At 34.8% G+C, this 23010-nt stretch overlaps 1 protein-coding gene across 1 annotated transcript; it reads right to left on the bottom strand.

Annotated features, from left to right (window-relative positions):
• Positions 1 to 874: 874 nt before the first annotated feature.
• On the bottom strand, positions 875 to 22660 carry LOC123559391 (aquaporin AQPAn.G-like). The gene is made up of 3 exons (XM_045351150.2): positions 21948 to 22660; positions 4576 to 4656; positions 875 to 3466 (listed from the first exon to the last, which is right to left on the bottom strand). The coding sequence occupies exons 1-3, from the start codon at positions 22533 to 22535 to the stop codon at positions 3275 to 3277; spliced, it is 861 nt and encodes a 286-aa protein (XP_045207085.2). The 5' UTR covers positions 22536 to 22660; the 3' UTR covers positions 875 to 3274.
• Positions 22661 to 23010: the final 350 nt, after the last annotated feature.

The raw sequence follows: 23010 nt of genomic DNA, 5'->3' as shown, positions 1-23010 counted from the left end.
AGAACTTAATCAAGTAATTAGAGTTATGGGGGTCACTACTAGTGATTTAAAAGCTAGGGTTTTGTTTTCATGTCAACTGCTTTAGCCTTTTCCAGTCCAAGTAATTGTACGCTGGTCGACATATTGTGCTAGTGGGTTACTTATGGGGGATTCTGACCCAACGCGAAATTATTTCAGAATCAGCCCAGGACGTCAAATCATTTTGACCTTCTATCACTGAAAGGATACCTCTTGATCATTTAAATTTGCTGCTTAGTTGGAATATTTTCAAATGAATAATGTATTCGTATATGCAAATCAAAATATTTTCTGTCTGTACATCCTGTTTAATTCTGAATTTTTCATGCGCCAAACATTATCTACGACGTTTGTCTTTTTAAAGACATTTCTTGTTTCCCAGGTAATAACATATCTCCGTAAAATAGTTTGCACCTCTCATTAAGTTCGGCTTGGATATAATTGCAGTCGAAACTCGATATCTCGAACTTGTTTATCTAAAGATTCTGGATATCTCGAAGACACGTACACATAATATTAGCCGCGCCGTGAGAAAACCAACATAGAGCAATTGAGACCAGCATGGATCCAGACCAGCATGCGCATCCGCGCAGTCTGGTCAAGATTCATGCTGTTCTCTTTCAAAGCCTATTACAATTAGAGAAACCGTTAGCGAACAGCAGGGATCCTGACCAGACTGCGCGGATGCGCAGGCTGGTCTGGATCCATGCTGGTCGCAAATGCATTATGATGGTTTTCTCATGGCGCGGCTCATATCATTTTATGTCGAATTTCGTTTATCTCAAACTATAACGCTCGATCCCTTGTAATTCGAGTTCCAGCTGTATTTTATGTATACACATAATATTCAACATAGTGATTTTGAAAATATGTATTTTGCTCTGTATTACATATTATACATTGTCTGTTTCGTAGAGGTCTTCATACTTCCATTCCAAAATAACATTTGTTACCTTAATAATTATTGTGTTAGACTAGCTCCTAGACTATGATATATCTTTTTACATTTTTGTGATTGAATATAGTGAACTGAGTTAGTCTATATCCTATGTCCAATATCATCCTCTGTGAAAATCTCTAACAATAGACTGGCTTTTGTCTCTATGAAATTAAATTCGTCAAAAAAAAAAAAAAGAAAAAATGTAGAAATATATTATTATCAGTCTAGTGGCTAGTCTAGTATTGTGTATTTAAGATAATTCTAAAGGTCGTCCATGCGTTGAAAAACGATGCAAAAATGAACATTTAAAGTAATTGCAAAACATTCAAACGGAAAGTGTACAACTGTCAAAAGTATATAAAAATATTATAAGTCTCGATACATGTTTATCAGTTTTGGTTATCCGAACTACTCTAGATAAACATTAAACGAACAAATGCATATAGCAAAACTGTAAAAATGAATAAAATTTAAAACTGAAGTTCTTTGCAAAATAGCCGAAGATCAGTCGGGGCACGTAATATATTTTCGATTTCCAAACACAGCAAATCCCAGAATGAAAATTCACTTGATACAACCTTGTATATTCGTTGTATTTTTCACTAGATCCTAGTATTTCTTATTTGATTTGAACAAAAACGTAAGAGTATGAAAATTGTATAATGAGAATCAACTTGTTTTCGTTGTATGCGAGGTAATCCTAAAACTTTTTAAAACGAATGTATGTAACATTAATCTCCCTTCCATATCATGTGTTATTGGGCCCTAGCGAGTCAGTCTGAAATAACTTAAAACTTACACTTTACCCAATATAAATGATGTACTATTATATTACTGAATTTGCATAATTATTCAAAAATTATCATTTGCAAAGCTTTTCCATGTAATCCAATATAGTGCCAAACATCCGGTGTATTATTTATGGTACAAATATGAAAATTTACTATATATGCATTCTATATTGTCCGCTGTAATGATTATGAGGACAAGCGCACGATAAATTTCAAATTTGTAAAACATTGAAATGTAATACCAAGGTTGCAAAATAAGATAAAAAAAAAATAATTCCACATTTACATAAATATCGTGATTTATTAATAACCTTGATTTTCGAAAATTGTTAACGAAATAAACTTCCGGATATAAGCGTTTGACGAAATTGATGCTTAGATTTTGGGTGGATCTGATGAAGAAAGTACACCGTGCACATCTTTTTCCTGGAACAATCACCCTTCTATTATAGTTCCACAAGTTTCTTGATAGATTTATTTTTACTTTCAAAAAAAAAAACATAAGTGAAAGCAGCCCAGTTTGTCCATTCTTATATACTTTTAATCGAATGACAGACGTGCAAACATATTAGAGGTAATTCATGGTTAACATCACCACCGTACTTCCAGGAAGACTGGAGACGCAAAACTCATATTTTACACCTTTTCGTGTCGTTTTGTTTTTATATAAAATAAGTCTTCATTATGTTGTTTTTAGAACTGAGCAAGATTTTCAAAATACGCTTAATTAAATGTTAACTATTACACACTTATTTACTTGTCAGTTGTTTTGTGTATTGACCGGCAAGCTATTCAATACGGGCAATACCCCGGCAAGTTATTCAATACGGGCAATACCCCGGCAAGCCATGCAATACGGGCAATACCCCGGCAAGTCATTCAATACAGGCAATACCCCGGCAAGTCATTTAATACGGGCAATACCCCGGCAAGCCATGCAATACGGGCAATACCCCGGCAAGTCATTCAATACGGGCAATACCCCGGCAAGTCATGCAATACGGGCAATACCCCGGCAAGTCATTCAATACGGGCAATACCCCGGCAAGTCATTCAATACGGGCAATACCCCGGCAAGCCATTCAATACGGGCAATAACCCGGCAAGCCATTCAATACGGGCAATACCCCGGCAAGTCATTCAATACGGGCAATACCCCGGGCAATACCCCGGCAAGTCATTCAATACGGGCAAAACCCCGGGCAATACCCCGGCAAGTCATTCAATACGGACAATACCCCGGCAAGTCATTCAATACGGGCAATACCCCGGCAAGCCATGCAATACAGGCAATACGCCGGCAAGTCATTCAATACGCGCAATACCCCGGCAAGCCAAGCAATACAGGCAATACCCCGGCAAGTCATTCAATAAGTTATTTTATTACATGTGTTTTTTAAATGTTTGACCTATTAGCACAGTTGAATATAGAATAATCATATAGCACATACTATGAACCGGCGACTTACATAAGTAGTCATGATATAGTGGGTTTTTTATATAAAAAGTAACCGGAAATGCTGTGTTATGTTTCTGTTGTCAGCATGCGCTCTTTTTCATTGGTTGATTCTGCTATCGATTCTGTTGTCTTCTGTTCTCTTGATTTCTGTCTTTGACACATTACACAAGGTGAACTGGACATAGCTTCCGCCGACAGAAATTTATCGTATAGCAAAGCTCCCGTCGCTCCTCCAAGAAGGGGCCCCAGCCAATAGACCTGAAACATAAGATAAAATCCCGTGCTATATCACTTGGTTATTACATGAAAAACTACATCTAGTATCCGGTTTGTTGTATGCTTCTTGGAATATTGAGCGCATGTATACAGAAACTAACCAAAATCGGCAGCATCCTGAAAACTCCTTGCCGGCCGCCTGAGTTTGATGTTTTTAAAGCTTAAAGTAAAACAATACAAAGACTTTGATACAAAAATTGTATTCTAAAAGAATATACTGGCTGGAAACCAGTAGCCGGACAAATTTTCATATTTCGGCTCCATTATTTTCTCAAAATATATTTGACAAAAATGAAAAACAAACATCCAAATGATACAGATGAAACAACTGCATGAATAACGGCCAATAAAGCGGTTATTGCATGTATCCGGAAACTGGACCTGTCCGGCTACTGGTTACCAACCAGCAAACAAATTGTACTGAAAAGAAACAAGTAGCCGATATAATGATATCACCGTATGGCAGTTCATCCAAATCGACATGCGATGTATAAGGTACTGCTTTGGGACTATTTGTGTTTATGTGAAATAGTATATGCTGGACAGTTTTGTCAAAAATTTGTATCTGCCATTAAAAATGAGTTCATACGATGAACCAAACCTGGTACCTGAAGTAAATTTAACTATTTGCAGAGTAATACATACATAAAACAAACAAAAAAAAATGCTACACTTTGGTACGAAAGTGGCGGACTTTGAACCGTATGCAGAGGCCGGTCGAACCACAGCTCTGTATCTTCGGAAAAATACTTTAAATATAGTTTCAATATACACAAATGTATTTGTACTGGTTTTGCAACCATATATTTGCAATGCTGCAGCATTGCCTTTAGGACTAAAATAACGTAGTCATTCTCCTATAAACATTGTCTAGTCCAAACCTTTTAGGTTCGAGCTTCATCACTCGCTAGTGAGAGTTAAACTTGCAGGAAAGTCGCCACAATAACAGTGTGTCCGGCGATGTGACTAAAACTCAAACCAATTAGAAACAAGGTACACTGTTATACTAGCATTGATTCTGACTGGATATCAAATCATTCATCACGGAACAAAGCTAAACAGAAGCTGAATTCAGAGGACGAAACACCTACCCATTGAGTGTCTGTCATTCCTGTGATTACAGCAGGACCAAAGTTCCTAGCAGGGTTCATACAACCACCCGAAGTCCTCGCCTAGAAAAGAAAATTCCAATTCTACAGGGTTTTCTGTGATAACATTTAAGACATTGACAGCACAGATAAATAAACGTATGTATATTCTTAAGGTAATGAACCAGCAACGACAATCGGCAATTTCCGTTCATTGACCGAAGGATGCCGAAATCGTATATACGGAGGATACGTTATTGCACGGAAACTGCCGATTGTAATTGCGGGTCCGTTACCTTACACCAGCTGGCGAAACCTAAAAAAAAAACGGTCAACAGAAGAAGTCTCGAAGGCACTGCTGTAATTGAACGTTGCAATGCACTGAAACACAATAACAAGGTCCGGAGACATCAGAAAGACTGATGGTAGAGCATGGATTAAGTATTTGTACTGAAGAAAGATTAACAAAATGATTGATTTAACTATATCATTTTGGAGGATTTCAAAAATCTGTTCTGTTTAGATTGTTGACATGGCACTTACATTTTTCTCGTCTGGTTTCTGGACATATATCATTACGAATGAAAAATAAAATGGACATTTGTTTTATAGCACTTATTTTTATTAGTTTACCAATTATTTTCATATATGTGGCTGGATAACACCTACGTAGGCATTTCGTGAAGATGCAACTTTAATGTGTTATATGTGAAGTATAAGATAAAAGTAGTTCACTGATGCCGGTAGTCACAATCCTAAGGTCAATTTAAGGTCAAGAAAAAAGGTCAAAGGTCATTAAGTGCAATTTTTTTACAAATTTCACTTATATGGCATCATATCTTCGCCATTTGATGAAATAGGTGAGCAAAAGTGGTATTTAATTGAAGCCAATGTATTTAACTATGAAATAGAATCATTATATGCAAATTAGCTCATTTGCATATTAATTAATATTAATGAAAGCGGCAAAATCGTACAAAATTACGATAAAATTGGCATGTATGTACAGCTGTACAATATTTATTGTCTTATATATATAATTTTCAAGATTTGGAAAGCAGAAAGGTAACAAATGATATGTGGGATACTTATCTATTGATAAATGCAGCTGTTTATATCGCCATCATATGTGTTTTATGTGTAGTAACTGCTTGAAGTGGGTGGGGTGAGTTGACTTCTGACCAACAGTTATTTTTAGCACAATTGTTTTTTTTCACAAAAGCAAGGCATTTCTTTTGTATTAGGTATTACCTGCCGGCTATTTCAAAATGTGAACCTATGTCATACAGCCAATATGGCTGCCATTTTTTTCCAAAATGGCGACCAAGATGACCATCAAAGGTAAGTACGTTGTTTATGTTCAAAAGTATCCATATATATGAGCGTTTACATATGTTTTAATGTAATTTATTGCAGTATTAAGATTGATAAATACAATTGATAAAAGACCATACGCCATGTAGGCAACCTCAGATAACCAATATGGCGCACATTTTTCAAAACGGCTGCCAAAAGTCAATATGTTAAGGTTTCTTTGCATACATTATAGAGTTTACATAGTTGTTTTATGCAGTTTAGTTTAGTATTGTGTTTGAAAAAATATTACTATTTTAAATCAGGTTGACACCATCTCGGACAACCAATAAGACAGCCATTTTTCACTATGGCCGTCAAGAAATCAGTGTGTTCAGTTTCTCTAATATACTGGAGAATGTACAAAAGGTTTTATGTAAGGTTTCGCAGTATTTTGACGGTTAATTAAACAATATACTACATAAAACATATACTGGGTTTACAGACAGGATAGCTTAAATTGGTATCATTAGTATACTAGTATACTAAAGGTATAGATGTATCTAGAGGTATAGAGAAGGCAATTATTTATTTTATTTTTATTTATTTTGTTGGGTTTAACGTCGCACCGACACAATTTTAGGTCATATGGCGACTTTCCAGCTTTAATGGTGGAGGAAGACCCCAGGTGCCCCTCCGTGCACTATTTCATCACGAGCGGGCACCTGGGTAGAACCACCGACCTTCCGTAAGCCAGCTGGATGGCTTCCTCACGTGAAGAATTCTACGCCCCAAATGAGGTTTCGAACCCACATCGATGAGGGGCAAATGGTTTGAAGTCAACGACTCTAACCACTCGGCCACGGAGGCCCCAGAAGGCAATTATGGATATCTTCAGTATATCGGCAGGCAAACTTGGCTTTTCATACAGGCTGCTATGGATATTCTTAGGATACAGACACTCAAACTGTATATCAGTGATATAGAGTCAAGCAATTTTTGGTATCATTTGCTTACAGACACGCCATCCGGGCAAAATATTGATGTCATTATCGGTATCGAGGGTATACAGACATGCCACTCTGGGTATCCTGTGTATACAGACTGGCCCTTCTTGCTATACATACAGACATCTAGGGAAAACCTGGCTATACATATAGGCAACAATAGGTAGCCTGGATATAGAGACAGATAAAATGGGTGTCTCCTAGTTATACAGGAAAATTATCCTGGATATGCATACATGTACATACCACTATGGGTATCATAGTTATACAATCATTCACTCTGCGTGTTTTGTGCATACATGCATAGCTACCCTGGATATACATACAGTCCACTAAGGGTACCTTGGCTATACACACAGGTCACTAAGGGTATCATGGGTATACAGAAAGGCCTGTCTGGGTATTCTGTGCATACAGACAGGTCACATTGGCTACACATGTATACATACTGGCAAATACTGGTATACTGAATATACAGACAGGGAATTCTGGGTATTCTGGACATACAGAACGGCCAACAGAGTTTCCTTGCAACTCTGGATATTCTGGGTATAAAGGCATGTCATCCTGGCTATACAGTTTTATATATAGGCTACTAAGTGTATTTCGATTTACATACACACCATTCTGGGTATCTTGGGTAAATAGACATGCCATCATGGCTATACATTCAGGCAACTTTGGATGGCATTGGTATACAGACAGGTTACCTATGTATACAAGGTATAGAGCCATGCCACTCTGTGTAGCCTGGATATACAAACATTACCGTGGCCATATATACTGGCTATTATGGATATCCCGGTTTTACATATAAGCCTTTCTGGGTAAAAAAAAACCTGGGTATACAGGCAGACCATCGTTGCTATACACTAGGCCAGTATATGCGTTGAGTATGCTTGGTATATAGACAGGTCACCTGAGTGCCACCTTGAGTATCCTGGGTATACAAACAGGCCATCCTGACCGTTTACTTAATGTCACCACTATGAATATCCTGGGTATAAATACATGCCACAGGTGTACCCTAAGGTATAGAGGCAGGTCTGTCTGGGTATCCTTGGTATACTGTCAGGTCTTCTTGGCTATTCTGGGACGATCTATGTATGAAGAGAATTGGAACCACTGCCTTACCCTTGCATGATCGTAAGAGGCGACTAATAGGGTCTTAATACTAGGTTTTGCTGTAACTCTGTGATTCCAGCAGGTATGCAAATTTTGATTTCATACCTCATGTTTTTATTTCGATGTAAATGAGATGTGAAACCAAAATTTGTAGTCCTGTTTGGCGCCATATAACCTATACTGTGCTGGTGCGCCGTAAAACCCAAAAAATAAATAAAATAAAAACAGACCACTATTGGATCCTGGGTACCGCTATTTGTAAACTTGCTTTACATAAAGACCACTCTTTGTATACTGGGTATATAGGTCTTCCTGGTTATATATACAGAAAACTCTGGGTACCCTAGGTGTACAAACAGGCCTCTCGTGGTATCCATTGTATACATACAGGCTATCGGGGCTATATATGTATGCCAATGCGGATATCCTTGGTATACAGAAAAACCTCCAATGTGTCCAAGGTATACAGGTCACTCTGGGTATCATGGATATACATACAGGTCAGGTTAGTGATACATACAGATACACTATGATTGTCCGTGGCATACAAAGAGGCAACTATCGGTACCTTAGGTATAGATGCAGGCTATTTTGGGTATTAGGGTTATACAGACTGACCACATGTGTATCATGTGTATATAGACAGACCATAATAGCTATACATATATGCCAGTTTGGACATATACTAATTACGCTTCACAGTTTTGCATTGATAGCGTAAAATAATGGATCTAAGTTTGCATGCATACAAAGGATACCACGGGTGACATGTATGACTGTATTCCTATAATACCCGGAGTAACATTATCATATACTAATGTGGATTGCAAGGCGAAGTGTGGCAGTTCAATGTACAAATGCTACCGATCCAACCAGGTTTGCATGTTTGAATGTGCATGCGAGGCTATTTATATACCAACTGTAGAAATGTACATGGCAACGAGGACAATAAAGTTGTGACATTTTTAAAACAATTTCCTATCCCCTGGTATTATGTATAGAGATAAGACTATGAGCAAGATTGACCTGAGTGACCTACGTTGTGCAGTATTTGAAGAAGTGTTACATACTAATTATATTCTTAATGCATGGAATATTTACAAGCTTTACTTGGATATTTATAAAACTGATTAGATTCTTATCAATGGTTAAGAACAGATATATGTGTACTAAATAAACGCTTTAAATGCATATTTGATACATTTTAATTAATAATCATGAGTATGCAAATGAGCTGAAAAACTCTTAATTAATATTTATGAAGAACATTATTCCAAGATCAAAACATCTTACTATCTCAAAATATGGTTTATATGTGAGATATGTAAATATTGTCAGTTTTTTTAATATTTGTTTTTTTAATGATTTATATACCCCACCCACTTTTGACAGTATTTACTCTTGCAAACAATAAATAATGCTACAAATAGATATATATTTATATAAAGAAATGTTTCATATGTAATATTGCTTATTTTAGTCCATTTATAAACCCAAATAGTGAAGATCTGATCTTTGAATTATTTGAAAATAACATTTTTAACGAATTATCTGCCCTTTTTTTAAGTTTTCATGAATATTTATAAGTATGCAAATGAGAATTTTTTTAATTAGGTGTTTGTTAATACATGTACAAAGTCCTGGCTTTATTTTGATACCATTGTTGTTATTCTACACCGATAAATGACCAAGATACAAGGTATTTTATGTGACACACGTGAAAATATGCACCAAATGACCTTTGACCTCGTTTATTTCACTATAAAGGGCCTATCAAGGGTGACTACCGGGCAAGTCTTTCTTGTGGCACCTAGTAGATAACGTTTAACATGGTAGTCATCCATCTTCAGAGAATGCCTACGCAAGTCACAATTTTGAAAACTCTAGGCATGCTATATGAAATGTTTATGGATGGATATACAAAAAATGACATTGTTTTAACTTATAAATGACATGACCTTCCTATGATAATTTGACAACCTACGTTACATGCGTTAACTAATATATTACACAATTATCGTCGTGAGTTACAGATGTTACATCGTAATATTAATGTTTGAACATTGTTTATTCACAAAATATAACCTTGATTATGTCTTAAATAGAACACAAATGTGTTTTTGGTAAAAAAATAATATAAAAATGTTTTCTTTAAAACGGGACTTTGAGAAACACCATCGTTTGTCTCATTAATGAATATTAATATATCACCTAGGCTACGCTCTCGTGATGTAATTCCTTCGCATCTGAACTCCAAACAATGATTTTATTCAACAACTCAGTTTGGGATACATTATTTCAGCGACCAAAGATTATTATCAACATCCTGTAGTTTTTTTTCCAGCGCGTGTCTATGACGTTTGACACAATGACGTAATAATCATGACGTACAAACTGTGGTTTTGTTGCATAATGATACACAGTTTCTGTCTTCTATGTTTAATAGGTATAAGTTAGATAATACATAAAAGTGTGTTACCGGCTGGTATCATCATGCGCGGGGGAATCTCAGGGAACGTAATTTGGGTAGCAAACGAGCCTCGTAGAGGCGAGTTTGCTATTAAATTACGTTCCCTGAGATTCTCCCAAGCATAATGATACTCGCCGGTAACACACGCGTATGTATTGTCTAACTGATTTATTGCATGATTAAAAACAGTAAACTGAACACGTTTTAAATATCTTAAATTTGAAATATTTAAAAATATTTCCCCTCTTGAGCCTCCCTTAGAAACATTTCATGATAAACCCCCAACTGCCATATTTATTTAAAAGCTAGAAGATGGAAAATTGTGCATGCTTCACATCAGAGATCCCTTTTTCAAAATTTTAAATAGACTAGGCCTACTGGGAAAAAAAGTTATAAAAAAGTGCATAAATACAAATTGAAACATTCTTTATCAATTGGTGTAATTATTTTTAAAGCAAAAAGTTGTGAAATAGAGTTTCAAAACTAATTTAAACTGCTAAAAATTTGAATTTGCCAGGGGGTGGGGGCGGCGCTAACGAGGTCACGAACCCCGGAGAAATAGAGAATGTAAACAATTCCAACATGACTAATTTTATCAACAAACCTGATAAGCAGAAGGTTTGATGTATCAATGAAATTAGAGCATAATTGTAAAGCTTTGCCAGAAACGTAATTTGAATTTTAAACTGAATAGAATATCATAATCATTTTTGCAGTTATATTTTTATGTTATTTAAAAATCAAGTTTTAAATCAAGATGTAGAGAATTAAACTACAGAATTACAGTAATAAATTATTTCAAATAGCTTATCATTCTCAATACCTTATCACAGCAACACTTGCTACTAGTAATTTATGTGCATCCCAGACAGAAAAAACTGTGAGCGATACCCGTGTGCAACGGAATTTAGAGCACGGCTAACCGTGGCGATACCAGAATTTAGAAAACACAAAACTTCTAAGGAAAATGCCGCAGTCATGCAATAAGAAAATTAATCGTGCCGCTTAAAACTAAATTCAATTAACATATTGATACACTTGCTTTAATATTATCATACGGTGTACACACTTTTTTCGCAGGCAATGATAGATCGTGAAAGGGTTGATTATAGGTAATGCAAGAGGTGCGGTAGTTGTGGAGACGTAAATGCCTGACATTAAATTTTCCATTTTCTTAATCACAAAATTTTCTACAAGTTTAATTGACGATTATACTTGTTTTTTTATTCTTTACATGGGCGTAAAAGAGGCAATCGGATTGTTTTATTAGTGTCAAAGTTGGGTCTATCTCATAAAACACTATGCATTAACTCATTTGTACCTTACTGTAAATAGTAACACTACTGTATAGGGCAGAATCCTTTAACCCTGGCCAATTACTGGAAGCTGGCATAATAACCGGTCATTGGACCGCCATGGATGTTTGACGTCATTTTACTAAATGTCGCTGTAAAAACCATCATTAACGTCTTTAATTTTATTTAATTAATTGATCTAACCAACTGAATACTTATTGTATTTTGCATGTTGTAAACAATTCATTAAACGGCAATAACGTTCTTTACTTGTTTTAAGCACTCCTATGTCTATATAAGCATTCGGGCTACGCCCTCGCGCAAGTATAGTCGTACTGATATCCACCTGAGCCAAGTTGAGGCTTGTCTTTGCAGTTAAATAAATGTATTATATTATTACAACTTGACACTCGTTTTGCTTGATATCGATTAAATATGACACCATATTTTTCTGTTTGAACTCTTCCCAGTATTTTGACTAACATTAAAATAACCATCTTTAATCATACAAAAGCAAAGTAAAGGTTAAACAGCCGGTCAGGTTTCCATTATCAACATCTCATTTTTCATAACTTTGATACTTCATTTACATTCATACTTTTGTTCGTAATCTTAAAATGGCATATTTCATTCTTTTTGTTGTTTCTGTGTCAAATGCATAAAAAAGACACACTTCTAGATTTATGTTTAATATTTCGAACTTGGTGATTGTAAATAATAAGTGAAAATATTTGTTTAAAGCTAGTAGGTATTAAAAATTGTTTGTTCTAACAATATTTCTATTTCTTGTATATAAGAGCTTTAATTTTTGAACATATATGATCAGCTTAAACTTTAAAAAGTAACAACAGTAAAATGAAATGTTTGCCATCATGTTTTCTGTCTTGTCTGGATACTTGCAATATAGTTATCAAATGAAGTTACACTAAAACATACGTTGGTTGTGGCATATATGCTGATCGAAATCCTTGAATATAGGTAAACACTATAATGTCAGTATCGGAGACATGATAATGTTGAAAAGCTGATTCTGACATTATAATGACAAAATTGGAGAATGGTAGAAAAGCTGATCATGACATTATTGGAGACTGGTAGAAAAGCTGATTCTGACATTATAATGACAGTATTGGAGAATGGTAGAAAAGCTGATTCTGACATTATTGGAGAATGGTAGAAAAGCTGATTCTGACATTATAATGACAGTATTGGAGAATGGTAGAAAAGCTGATTCTGACATTATAATGACAGTATTGGAGAATGGTAGAAAAGCTGATTCTGACATCATTATGACAGAATTAGAGAATAGTAGAAAAGCTGATTCTGACATTATAATGAGAATACTGGCGAATGGTAGAAAAACTGATTCTGCCATTATAATGTCAGTATTGGAGAATGGTAGAAAAGCTGATTCTGACATTATAATGCAAGTATTGGAGAAGGGTAGGACACTTGTACACTTTATGCAGATACGCAGCTGAGTAATGAAAATCTGGCAAGCATGCACAATTAAATTGGATAATCTGAAGCAGTGTATCTATTTGGTTACAGTCAGGAGCTTATATCATTCAACGGAGGATGTTGTACGCAACTCGTAGTTAAAATGTCTAAATGTTTCAAGAATTTTATCTAAATATATGCGTCTTTGTCTTTGTATGTGTGCCGGTGCCAATGGTTTTTCAGGACTGTGGGCCATACGAAGGCATGCCTCTACCATCTGTTTTTGTGTTCACGCGGGCACGAGCACATTAAATTCGGGTTGTTCAAAACATAGGGGTTACCTGATAACCATAGTATAAGTCGCTATCGTCGTAAATCTGAACAAATCAATAGACTAAAATAAAATAACATCAATATTATGAACATATGCAACAGGACATCACAGCAACTCTGCAAATCTCTTTCGGTCTTCCATAAGAACGTCTGTAGAAATCTGATCAAACCATTAAATAATGCATAGAAATTTCCGAACTACTGAAAACAACGAAGGTTATTGTAGACTTATCATGAAAGTGAACGTAATCATTTATAAGCAAAAATTCTGATAATGTGATAAGGCATTATACAACAATAAATATCAATGATAATTATAATACCAGTATTGAAGAATGGTAGGTAAGTTGTTCCTTACATTATAATACCAGTATTGAAGAATGGTAGGAAACTTGTTCCTTACATCATAACGCCAGTATTGGGGAATGGTAGGTAAGTTGTTCCTTACATTATAATACCAGCATTGAAGAATGGTAGGTAAGTTGTTCCTTACATTATAATACCAGTATTGAAGAATGGTAGGTAAGTTGTTCCTTACATTATTATTGGGGAATGGTAAGTTGTTCCTTACATTATAATACCAGTATTGAAGAATGGTAGGTAAGTTGTTCCTTACATATATTGGAATGGTAGTTAGTTGTCTACTTAATACCAGTATTGATGAATGGTAGGTAAATTGTTCCTTACATTACAATGCCAGTATTGAAGAATGGTAGGAAACTTGTTCCTTACATTATAACGTCAGTATTGGAGAATGGTAGGTAAGCTGTTCCTTACATTTTAATGTCAGTATTTCAGTTGCCTCTCGTAGTATGATGCTAGCGTTGGAGAACTGTAGTTAAGTTGTTTCTCATATTATAATGTCAGCATTGCAGAGTTATTGTTATGTTGTTTGTGAATTTGTAATGTCAGCATTGCAGATAAGTTGTTTTCACATTATAATGTCAGTATTGGAGAATAGTAGGTAAGCTGTTTCTCACATTATAAGGTCAGTATGGAAAATGGTGGATGCTACTGAAATTATTGTGTAAGCATTGTAGAATGGATGTTGCTTTGCTCCTGACATTTTAATGGCAAGATTGAAGAACGGTATTTTCGTTACTTCCGGCATTTTATTGATGACATGGGAGACATCTAAGTAGAAAATAAACTGTGTTATATTAAAAAGATGTTTGTGATATTAACATGACTTGTTATTTAGTTTAATATAACCAGTCTATTACCGGTATAATTCAAATATTGAATTGCATTGTGCGGAACGCATGTGCTATGTTGTACAATACTAATCAGACATAAATATATGAACACAATTATATATCTGTATTTTTCCTGATTTGGTAAAAATGAGGTCAGATAAAATTATTGAGTTTTTTTGCGAAATTATTTTGAAAAAAGAAATATTGTTTGTGTCATATTTTCTGTTGTTTATGGCCTTTTGTTAGCTAATGATATGTTTTTTAATCTATGATGTTGGCAATATTATAATAACAGGAAGACAGAAATATTGTAAGTGATTAATTACATTGTGAAATATTTACATTTTATTGTGGTATTATACATAAGGCGTAAAAAAATGTTTGTTTCCGGTATCCCGACCTACCCTAAATTTTTGGCCCGACCCTAAATGTTTTTATGGCCTTAGAGAAATTTGTTTTCAACTTTTTAACAAAAAGTTGCAAAACTGTCCTTTTTATGCTTTAAACATGGTCAGTGATGTTAGAAATCAACTTACTGATGCTCTAAAGTCATAACCCCCTTATTTGTATTCATTTTTTGACACAAAAATAATTTCCGAAAAGTCTCACTTAAAAAAAGACCCCCCCCCCCCCCCCCCCAAAAAAAATCAGACCTATCTACCCAATATTTTTGAGAATGTTACCGGAAACAAAGAATTTTTTAGGCCTAAGCAGCCGAGTATTGTAGATAGTAAATGATACTGTGATTCATTCAGGGGCGGATCCAAGATTAAGGGGCTGGTGATTTAAATAATTTTTTTTGCATGATACACAAAGAAACGTTAAACGTGATTGACTTTCTCTGTTCACTCACTACTAAATGAAGACATGCGAACGAAGCAAGCTGGAAATTTTATGCTTTAAGGTAGTAGAGGTGTAATAACAATGTTTACAAAATGGCATTTGCTTGGTATATTCTTAAAGATGACCGTGTTTCGCACTGCTTTGCAATTTTTTAACAACTTTTACCATGCCCTTTTTTCAAAATTTTGTATAACTTATGGTATCTCCTCTAGCTCAAGTAGAGACAAATTTCAAAGTGATGACCACTTTACAAAACGTTCGCAAAGAATTCATTTTACCATTAATTTTAATAAAAGAATCATCAAACTGTTGGTAAACAATTATAAAACACAAATTAAAAATATGAATATCATTTTATCTAGGGTTCCTCAAGTACACGGACTTAATGATACAGAATTCTAACTTCAACATAGAAAAAATAAGGTCGAATCCTGTGTTTCTGTTTTGCATTTTGCTTACTTCATTCAAAAATGCCTTGGACAGACTAAAACCTACCTAAATTATTCTCCACAATATGTAATCTAAAGTGAAAGCAAAATTAGAGAACTTTACCACATGTAACTCAATATTTTGAAGATGTGTAACTCTACCCCTTCTGTTTAGAAGTAAATCAATTTGGATCAGCAAGAAATCGCTTATCAAATTATTTTTTCCTTTTGTACAATAAATCAATCAAATCTGAAAGTAAGTAAAATACCAGAAAAATGGAAAATAAGAGAAAAAAATTGTCCAGTAGGCTTGACACTACCCTGAAATTGCAGTAAAATGGTTTAGTTAGGAATTGAATACTCTTCAAAAAGGAGGTACTCTATTACACCTCTACTACCTTAAGTTTTCATTTGTATAGGGTTATCCATTCCTCTGAATAGTGACTGATTATGTTACGTAAGCAGAAAGGTTTTGTTCATTGCCAAGATTAAGGTGGTTGCAGTGTAGTGTTATCATGGATTGCGAGCGGGACGTGCAAAGGTTTTGTATGCTTTCTTTAAGCTTTCAGTTTCATAGGAATATCACTACACTGTAACTGGTTATAATGAATGAAAGTGACATCATATGCTATGTTATCAAATGCATACATTGTAGTCTTTCAAGGAGGATGCAAAAATTCCTATATGCAGCAAAGCGAGCGGAAAAATGTTATGATTTTAACTTTTAAATGTTGAGAACTTACGCTTGACAGATTTTAGGACGATGTGCGGGGGATAGGGTGCGAGGGGCGCCCACCTGAATCCGCCTGGTGCAATCTCATATATCATGACAACAAGAGAGAAGTGTGGTTAGTCATGTGATCAACAACATCTGCATATTGACATTTTACGCGAGTTTTTGTTTATTATCTTAAATGTTTTATCCCAACTCATCATAAACGCATGCGCGAATATTTTTCTAGGACTTTTAATTGACAAATGCATTATAGACATTACTGGCATTTTTTGAAAATACCATTAGTGTTGAAATATTATCTGCTTTGGGCAAATGCAAATTTCAAAAAAAGCAAATTTGTTTCGTATTCAAATCAAGATATCAAATGATCGTATAAATTTAACGATCTAAACGTTCCCGATGATTATGTAATTTGTATAAGTAGATATATTTTGGGAAGCTATGCTCATCTCTAAATGTATACTTGTTACAAGATACCTAATAGTTTGATAATGCGACAATATTGTAAAAATTATTGTTCGTTGCATGTCTTCTAACTCACGATGTCGTGCTTCTTTTGCTAGTGCGTTACTCCTTAGTCAGTCTGAGAATCTCCTACGCACTGGTCCCCCTTCAACCTTTATCCTGCCTCATTTCTAAAATGGACTGGTCCATCATTCAATTTGGGCAGTTCCAGTTATCATTCAAAGGGGTGTTGACTGAAAATTTATTGACTGAATAGAGAGATCAGCCTGCACGGACGCGCAGTCTGACCTTGGTCTGCTCTGGTCGCAATGCCGCCAGCAGGCAAACGGTTATGTAAACCAGGATTTTGATAACCCGTTGTTCTGCTCTTTTCACCGACTGATATTATATTTTTAGTTACTGAAATTGTTTAGGTTTTTTTTCAGAGATTTAAGGCTAATATGGGTAAGAAAATTAAATAAAAACTTAATTTTAACGTGTCCGAAACATTGCGTTTACTTGGGTAATGGTTACATTTTACTCGGACTTTATCATAGACTTCCTGTTTTACATTAAAACCATAGGTATCAAATCCATATAACCGTTCAATGAAACTTTTTAATTTTGTTGTTGGCAGCATCCTCTAAGGCATGTGTGTTTGAAAAACTAAATTTAATTTCTGAAAACGTGTGATGTTTAATTTATTTTTAAAGTCACTATAATTATGTTCATTGTGAAAATGCTTTGTTAATGGCAGGTACTCGAAAATGCAGCTCTCCGATTGGTCAGTTAAATTCCTGATGTCATGTTAAAATTATGAATGAAATCGAAAATAAGAAATTGCGATATTCATGGTCAGTTGCTTTTTGTAAACGGAAGTGAGTAATGTCGCGCCTGGGGTATAATCACTACTGGGAGTTTGATATGCAATATATTTCTTTTTATCATAAAATTTACATTAAACTGCCGTGTTATATATAACAGATACTACCAGAGTATACATACACGACAGCATATAATTAATCTCTTGGGCTTTGATACCCCTCCAAACTACACTGTAATATAATAGCTACTTGATTATTTACATTAATATCTACCTGAGTTTTGTGTCATAGTCAACTAACAAGGTAAGTCTTTTGTAAAAGTCAGTCAGTACACCATTTGTTATGCTAATATTCAATGTAATTGAGACTGAAATTTTTCTGTCAAGTACATTATACTTGCATACCATCGACCAGTTAAGCAAATAAAACTTTCATTTAGAAAGAGTCTCTTTGGGTTTATATATTGCAAAAGCTGGTTCTCAGCTTGACCGTGCATTTGCAATTACTCGCACAGAAAGCTGGGTAAAAGTTCCATGGGATTCTAAAGCTTCGGTCTTTTTCGTTGTTTTCAAACAGAACTCCTACGGTAATACCAACCCGTCGAAAGAATCTTTTCAACGAAAATGAAAGCACCAGAGCATAAATTTGAAATTCGTCAGACATTTCCATTTCCTTTTTCCCCCTACTGTACCCTGAATTTTGGTATCGATATCATCACAAAATTATCCTCGATAAATATCGAGTATTCTCTGCCTTATATCAATAATTCGCATCGATTCTGATATCGCCTTAGGCAATACATTGAAACTAAACTCGCATAATAATAATCATTATCCCGTAGAAAGGATCATAACCATGTGCATATAAGTTCTTTCTGGCCTTTTCCGGTTAAAAATGCCGTTACTTAATACATACATATAAAATGTTATTTCTGTAAAATCATGAACAACGTTAAGTTCGGTTTTAATGTTACGGAATTCGTGTTTTCATGTAACATGAAAATATTTAGATAAAATTCTAACTTTCCTCTTGTTTTGAAACTTTAAATTCCGTCATAAAAAGACGGCTAATCGTTGAAACCCGATGATTGTTTTATATGCAGTACTTTAAAAAAAATGAAAGCAATAAGTAATTTTCCTCCTCGATAAAAAACGAGACTTATATGAAGATACATGTATTCCTATTTTGTTTGAATACTTTTCTGTGTGTAACTTTACAAGCCTATAGGTTTGCTCTTTAAAAATATGATAAAAATGTAATAAACTAAGTAATACGGTATCTGACACAGACATTTGCAATACCAGCTTAAAAAGATCAGTTAAACAAACTTAATTTAACACCCATGTTAGCAAAACAAGCACGCACATTAAACTGATAACGCTTAATTACCAGTTCGAGAAAAAATATTCAAACAACACCAAATCATAGAAAGAAAGAGTTGTTTTACATGAAAATTGAACAGCATATAAAAAAAAAAACCATGTATATTACTTTACAAAACAATTGTCAACTTACTAATCATATACATTGAATTCCGGAAAAAGACAATGATAAAGGAGCCAGTTTTTAAGACAGTTCAATGCCTTTAAAAAAATCACAATTTTAAGGAATTGTTACATACAATGTATCTTTGTTTTGATGCATTTGCAATTATATTCCAGTGCTGAAATTTCAAATAACTAGTTGGAACATAGTTTTCAGCAATTGTTTATTTTTATTTCTTTACAAATGGCATTCATTTTATAAAGGAGGACAACTTTTTCAGAATAGTTTAAGTATCCACCGTAAGGGACATGTCGTACGGCGAAACATGTAATGGTCAGGTAGATTGTTGGTAAAGATGTTGTTCGTTTATCAAATGGTTCTGTGTTTTAATGATTACTCCTAAACCTTAAACAGTTGGGTGAAAATAATATATTCTATTTTGTTCCCTTTTTCTAATTATTAAAATTAAACAATTATGAACGTTATCATTTCATATCACAAGATTTGATACGTAGTTCTGTAAATTAACACCGTGTAAGTTACAATAGAGCTTGAAGAAATGCACCAGTTTTTAGTTTCTTGATTGACTTTAACGTTAAATGGATTCAAGAAGCTTTCACCTTATTAATATGGTAAATATATGAGCCGTGTCATGAGAAAACCAACATAGTGGCTTTGCGACCAGCCTGGATCCAGACCAGCCTGCGCATCCGCGCAGTCTGGTCAGGATCCATGCTGTTCGCTTTTAAAGTCTGTTACAGTTAGAGAAACTGTTAGCGAACAGCATGGATCCTGACCAGATGCGCAGTCTGGTCTGGATTCATGCTGGTCGCAAAGCCACTATGTTGGTTTTCTCATGGCACGGCTCATATGATCATCTTGTTCATAAGGGTAAAAACATCTACATATGTGCTAATAAGTTGTCATACATGGTAAAACCTGATTTATTTGCCTCTAATGTGAAAGAAAATGTAAATTTTAGTGGTTTCACTATACGCTCAATGTAAGTGATGGTGATACTTTAAAAACAATAAAATATTTTACATCAAATTGAAGAGGAGAAATCGATGTGTACTATCATAACTGCTTATAAGTTGTCTTATTTGGTGGTTTTTACTTTCAATGGGGGTGGGGGTGGGGGGGGGTGGGGGGTGCGGCTACTATGATATGCCAGTTCAAATATATCAAATGGGCGTGATCCTCAAGTGTTATAACACATGTACACCATATACACAGGTCCTTACATATGTAAATTTCGCCCAAATTATCCATCACACTGAAACGCGATAATGTTTCTATCTTTTTAGATATAAGTCTGTTTTGATTAACAGATCCCTGATTTAAACTGATATATCATTTGAATATAAATTTGCTAGTTTAAAATAAGAAAAATAGACTTATCAGCAACGAATCGCTATATAAAACACAACGCATAACTTTAAATTTATCATTTAATGTAAACGACCGTCAGGAAATCAGGGGATGGGGTTTTGAGTCAGGCTGACTTGTTTATTGAGAAACTTGCACCTGATTATTTGTTTACTTTGAATGAAACTTTACTTTGATAAATGACACTATTTCAGCTCTCTTTCTAATCTGAATTTGTTGAATTTTGGCTGTAAATGATCTTTATTTAAAATTGAAGTTTTGAAATTCTCATTTAACGATCGATTATATAATTAAGGCAATTTATCGCCACTGTCTCGTAACAAACGCTATTCGATATTGAATGAAAAAAAAAGTAAAAACAACCTATTCCATTACATATAACCTGTCAGTAATTACGTTTCAATGCCGTCTAAAGAAATATAGCAATAATTTCCGGATTATCTTAAAATTTTCCTTTTCCTTTCTTTTCGTACGACCTGGAGGCCAGTCCCTTTAAGGTTTTGTGGGGAAGGAAATTATGGTATGGTTACTGATCAAAGTTTTTTTTTTTTTATAAATCTTTGTTTCAATTGAAATCATACCATTTACCTGAAACTGATGTCAGTTTAATTTTTTACTTAAAATTTTGGAGCAGGAACATTTTATCGTCTTTCTGCCAGTCCCCACATCCCTGATTTTCTAATGGTCGTTTCTTAACCCTTATCATGCTGGGCACGATTGATTTTGCCTTTGCGACCAATGCAGATCATGTTCAGCCTGCACATCCGTGCAGCCTGATCATGACCTGCACTGTTCGCCATTCAGCCAGTATATTTTCGGTAAGCACCCCCTTTAACAGTTAATGGTACTGTCCAAATTGAAAGATGGACAAGTTTATTATAGAAATTTAGCAGAGTAAGTGTTAAAATATACAACAACTATGGAGTAAGAATCCTAAAGTATCTTTTAACTGAAGTCGTATTTGCAAAGAAAAAAAAACTTTTAAAAGAACATGGACCATATACAAGTCATTTTCTTCCACTGGAAAATATATAAAACATGGCTAAGATAAACAAAAATTTACTCACAGAAAATAGTATATTTCCCACAACTATCAGACCAACGTAGAACGGCGCCGGTGACGTATCGTCCTTCCGTTTGCCGTCAATGAATGCAGCTATAGCGAACAGAAGAAAAAAGGCGATACAGAACTCAAAGAAAAACGCTTGTACATTTGTGACCCCCGCCGCTGGGCTGATAAGCGCTGGCAATCCGACCATATCCTGTGGAGTCATCTGGTTTAAAATAGCAATGGCGGAGAGGCACGCAAGGCACTGCGCGATAACGTAGAAAACAAAACGAAGGCACGTGATTTTCCTTAGCACGAGAAATCCTATTGATACCGCAGGATTCAAGTGCCCGCCACTAACATTCAAAAGTGCATTTATCACAACAGCAACAACAAATCCGGTACATAAAGCAGCCGTAAGTATATCCGGCGGTGACGCGTCTTCATCTGGATAGTGCAGGGCGGACCCGATTGTCCACTGGAACAGTATCCATGTCCCAACGTACTCGGCGAAAACTGCTCGCCAAAAGTTCAAAGATTTTATATCCTGAATGTCTCTGTCAAAGAACTTTTTCGGTTTTGAAGAGGGATTTTCAGATTCATTCATAATTTCTGATTTAAACTTTTCCTTTTTCGTGTAATGTGTAAATGATAGTCTGGGCAAATACTGTTTAATTAAACGAAGAAAAACCACTACTAAACTTTTGCCCTATAGGTTTTAGGACGAGTAGTTGTAGTTAAATGTTTATCGCCCGATACAAGAATATAAAAAAAAAAAAAAAACAGAAGAAATTATATAAATAAAATATTTTCGAAAAGTTGTACAGCACACTTTTGTCCACAAAAAAATGGCCCTGGTGAAATGGGGTTAAGGAAATTATAGTTAGGTAAATCTTTAAGAGTGACATATAATACAAACTTTATAACGAACAAATGTAAAATATAATGCTTATGCAAAAAGCATTTATATACTTCAAAATCAATACTTCAATACTTTAATACTTTGCTGATCTATACATTCAATACAAAAGGTAAAACAATCTGATATACAGTCATATACATAAAGGTCAAATATTAACGAA

Source organism: Mercenaria mercenaria, chromosome 10, assembly GCF_021730395.1.
Source record: "Mercenaria mercenaria strain notata chromosome 10, MADL_Memer_1, whole genome shotgun sequence".
NCBI classification, from domain to species: domain Eukaryota; kingdom Metazoa; phylum Mollusca; class Bivalvia; order Venerida; family Veneridae; genus Mercenaria; species Mercenaria mercenaria.
This window is presented reverse-complemented; position numbering and strand designations above follow the sequence as displayed.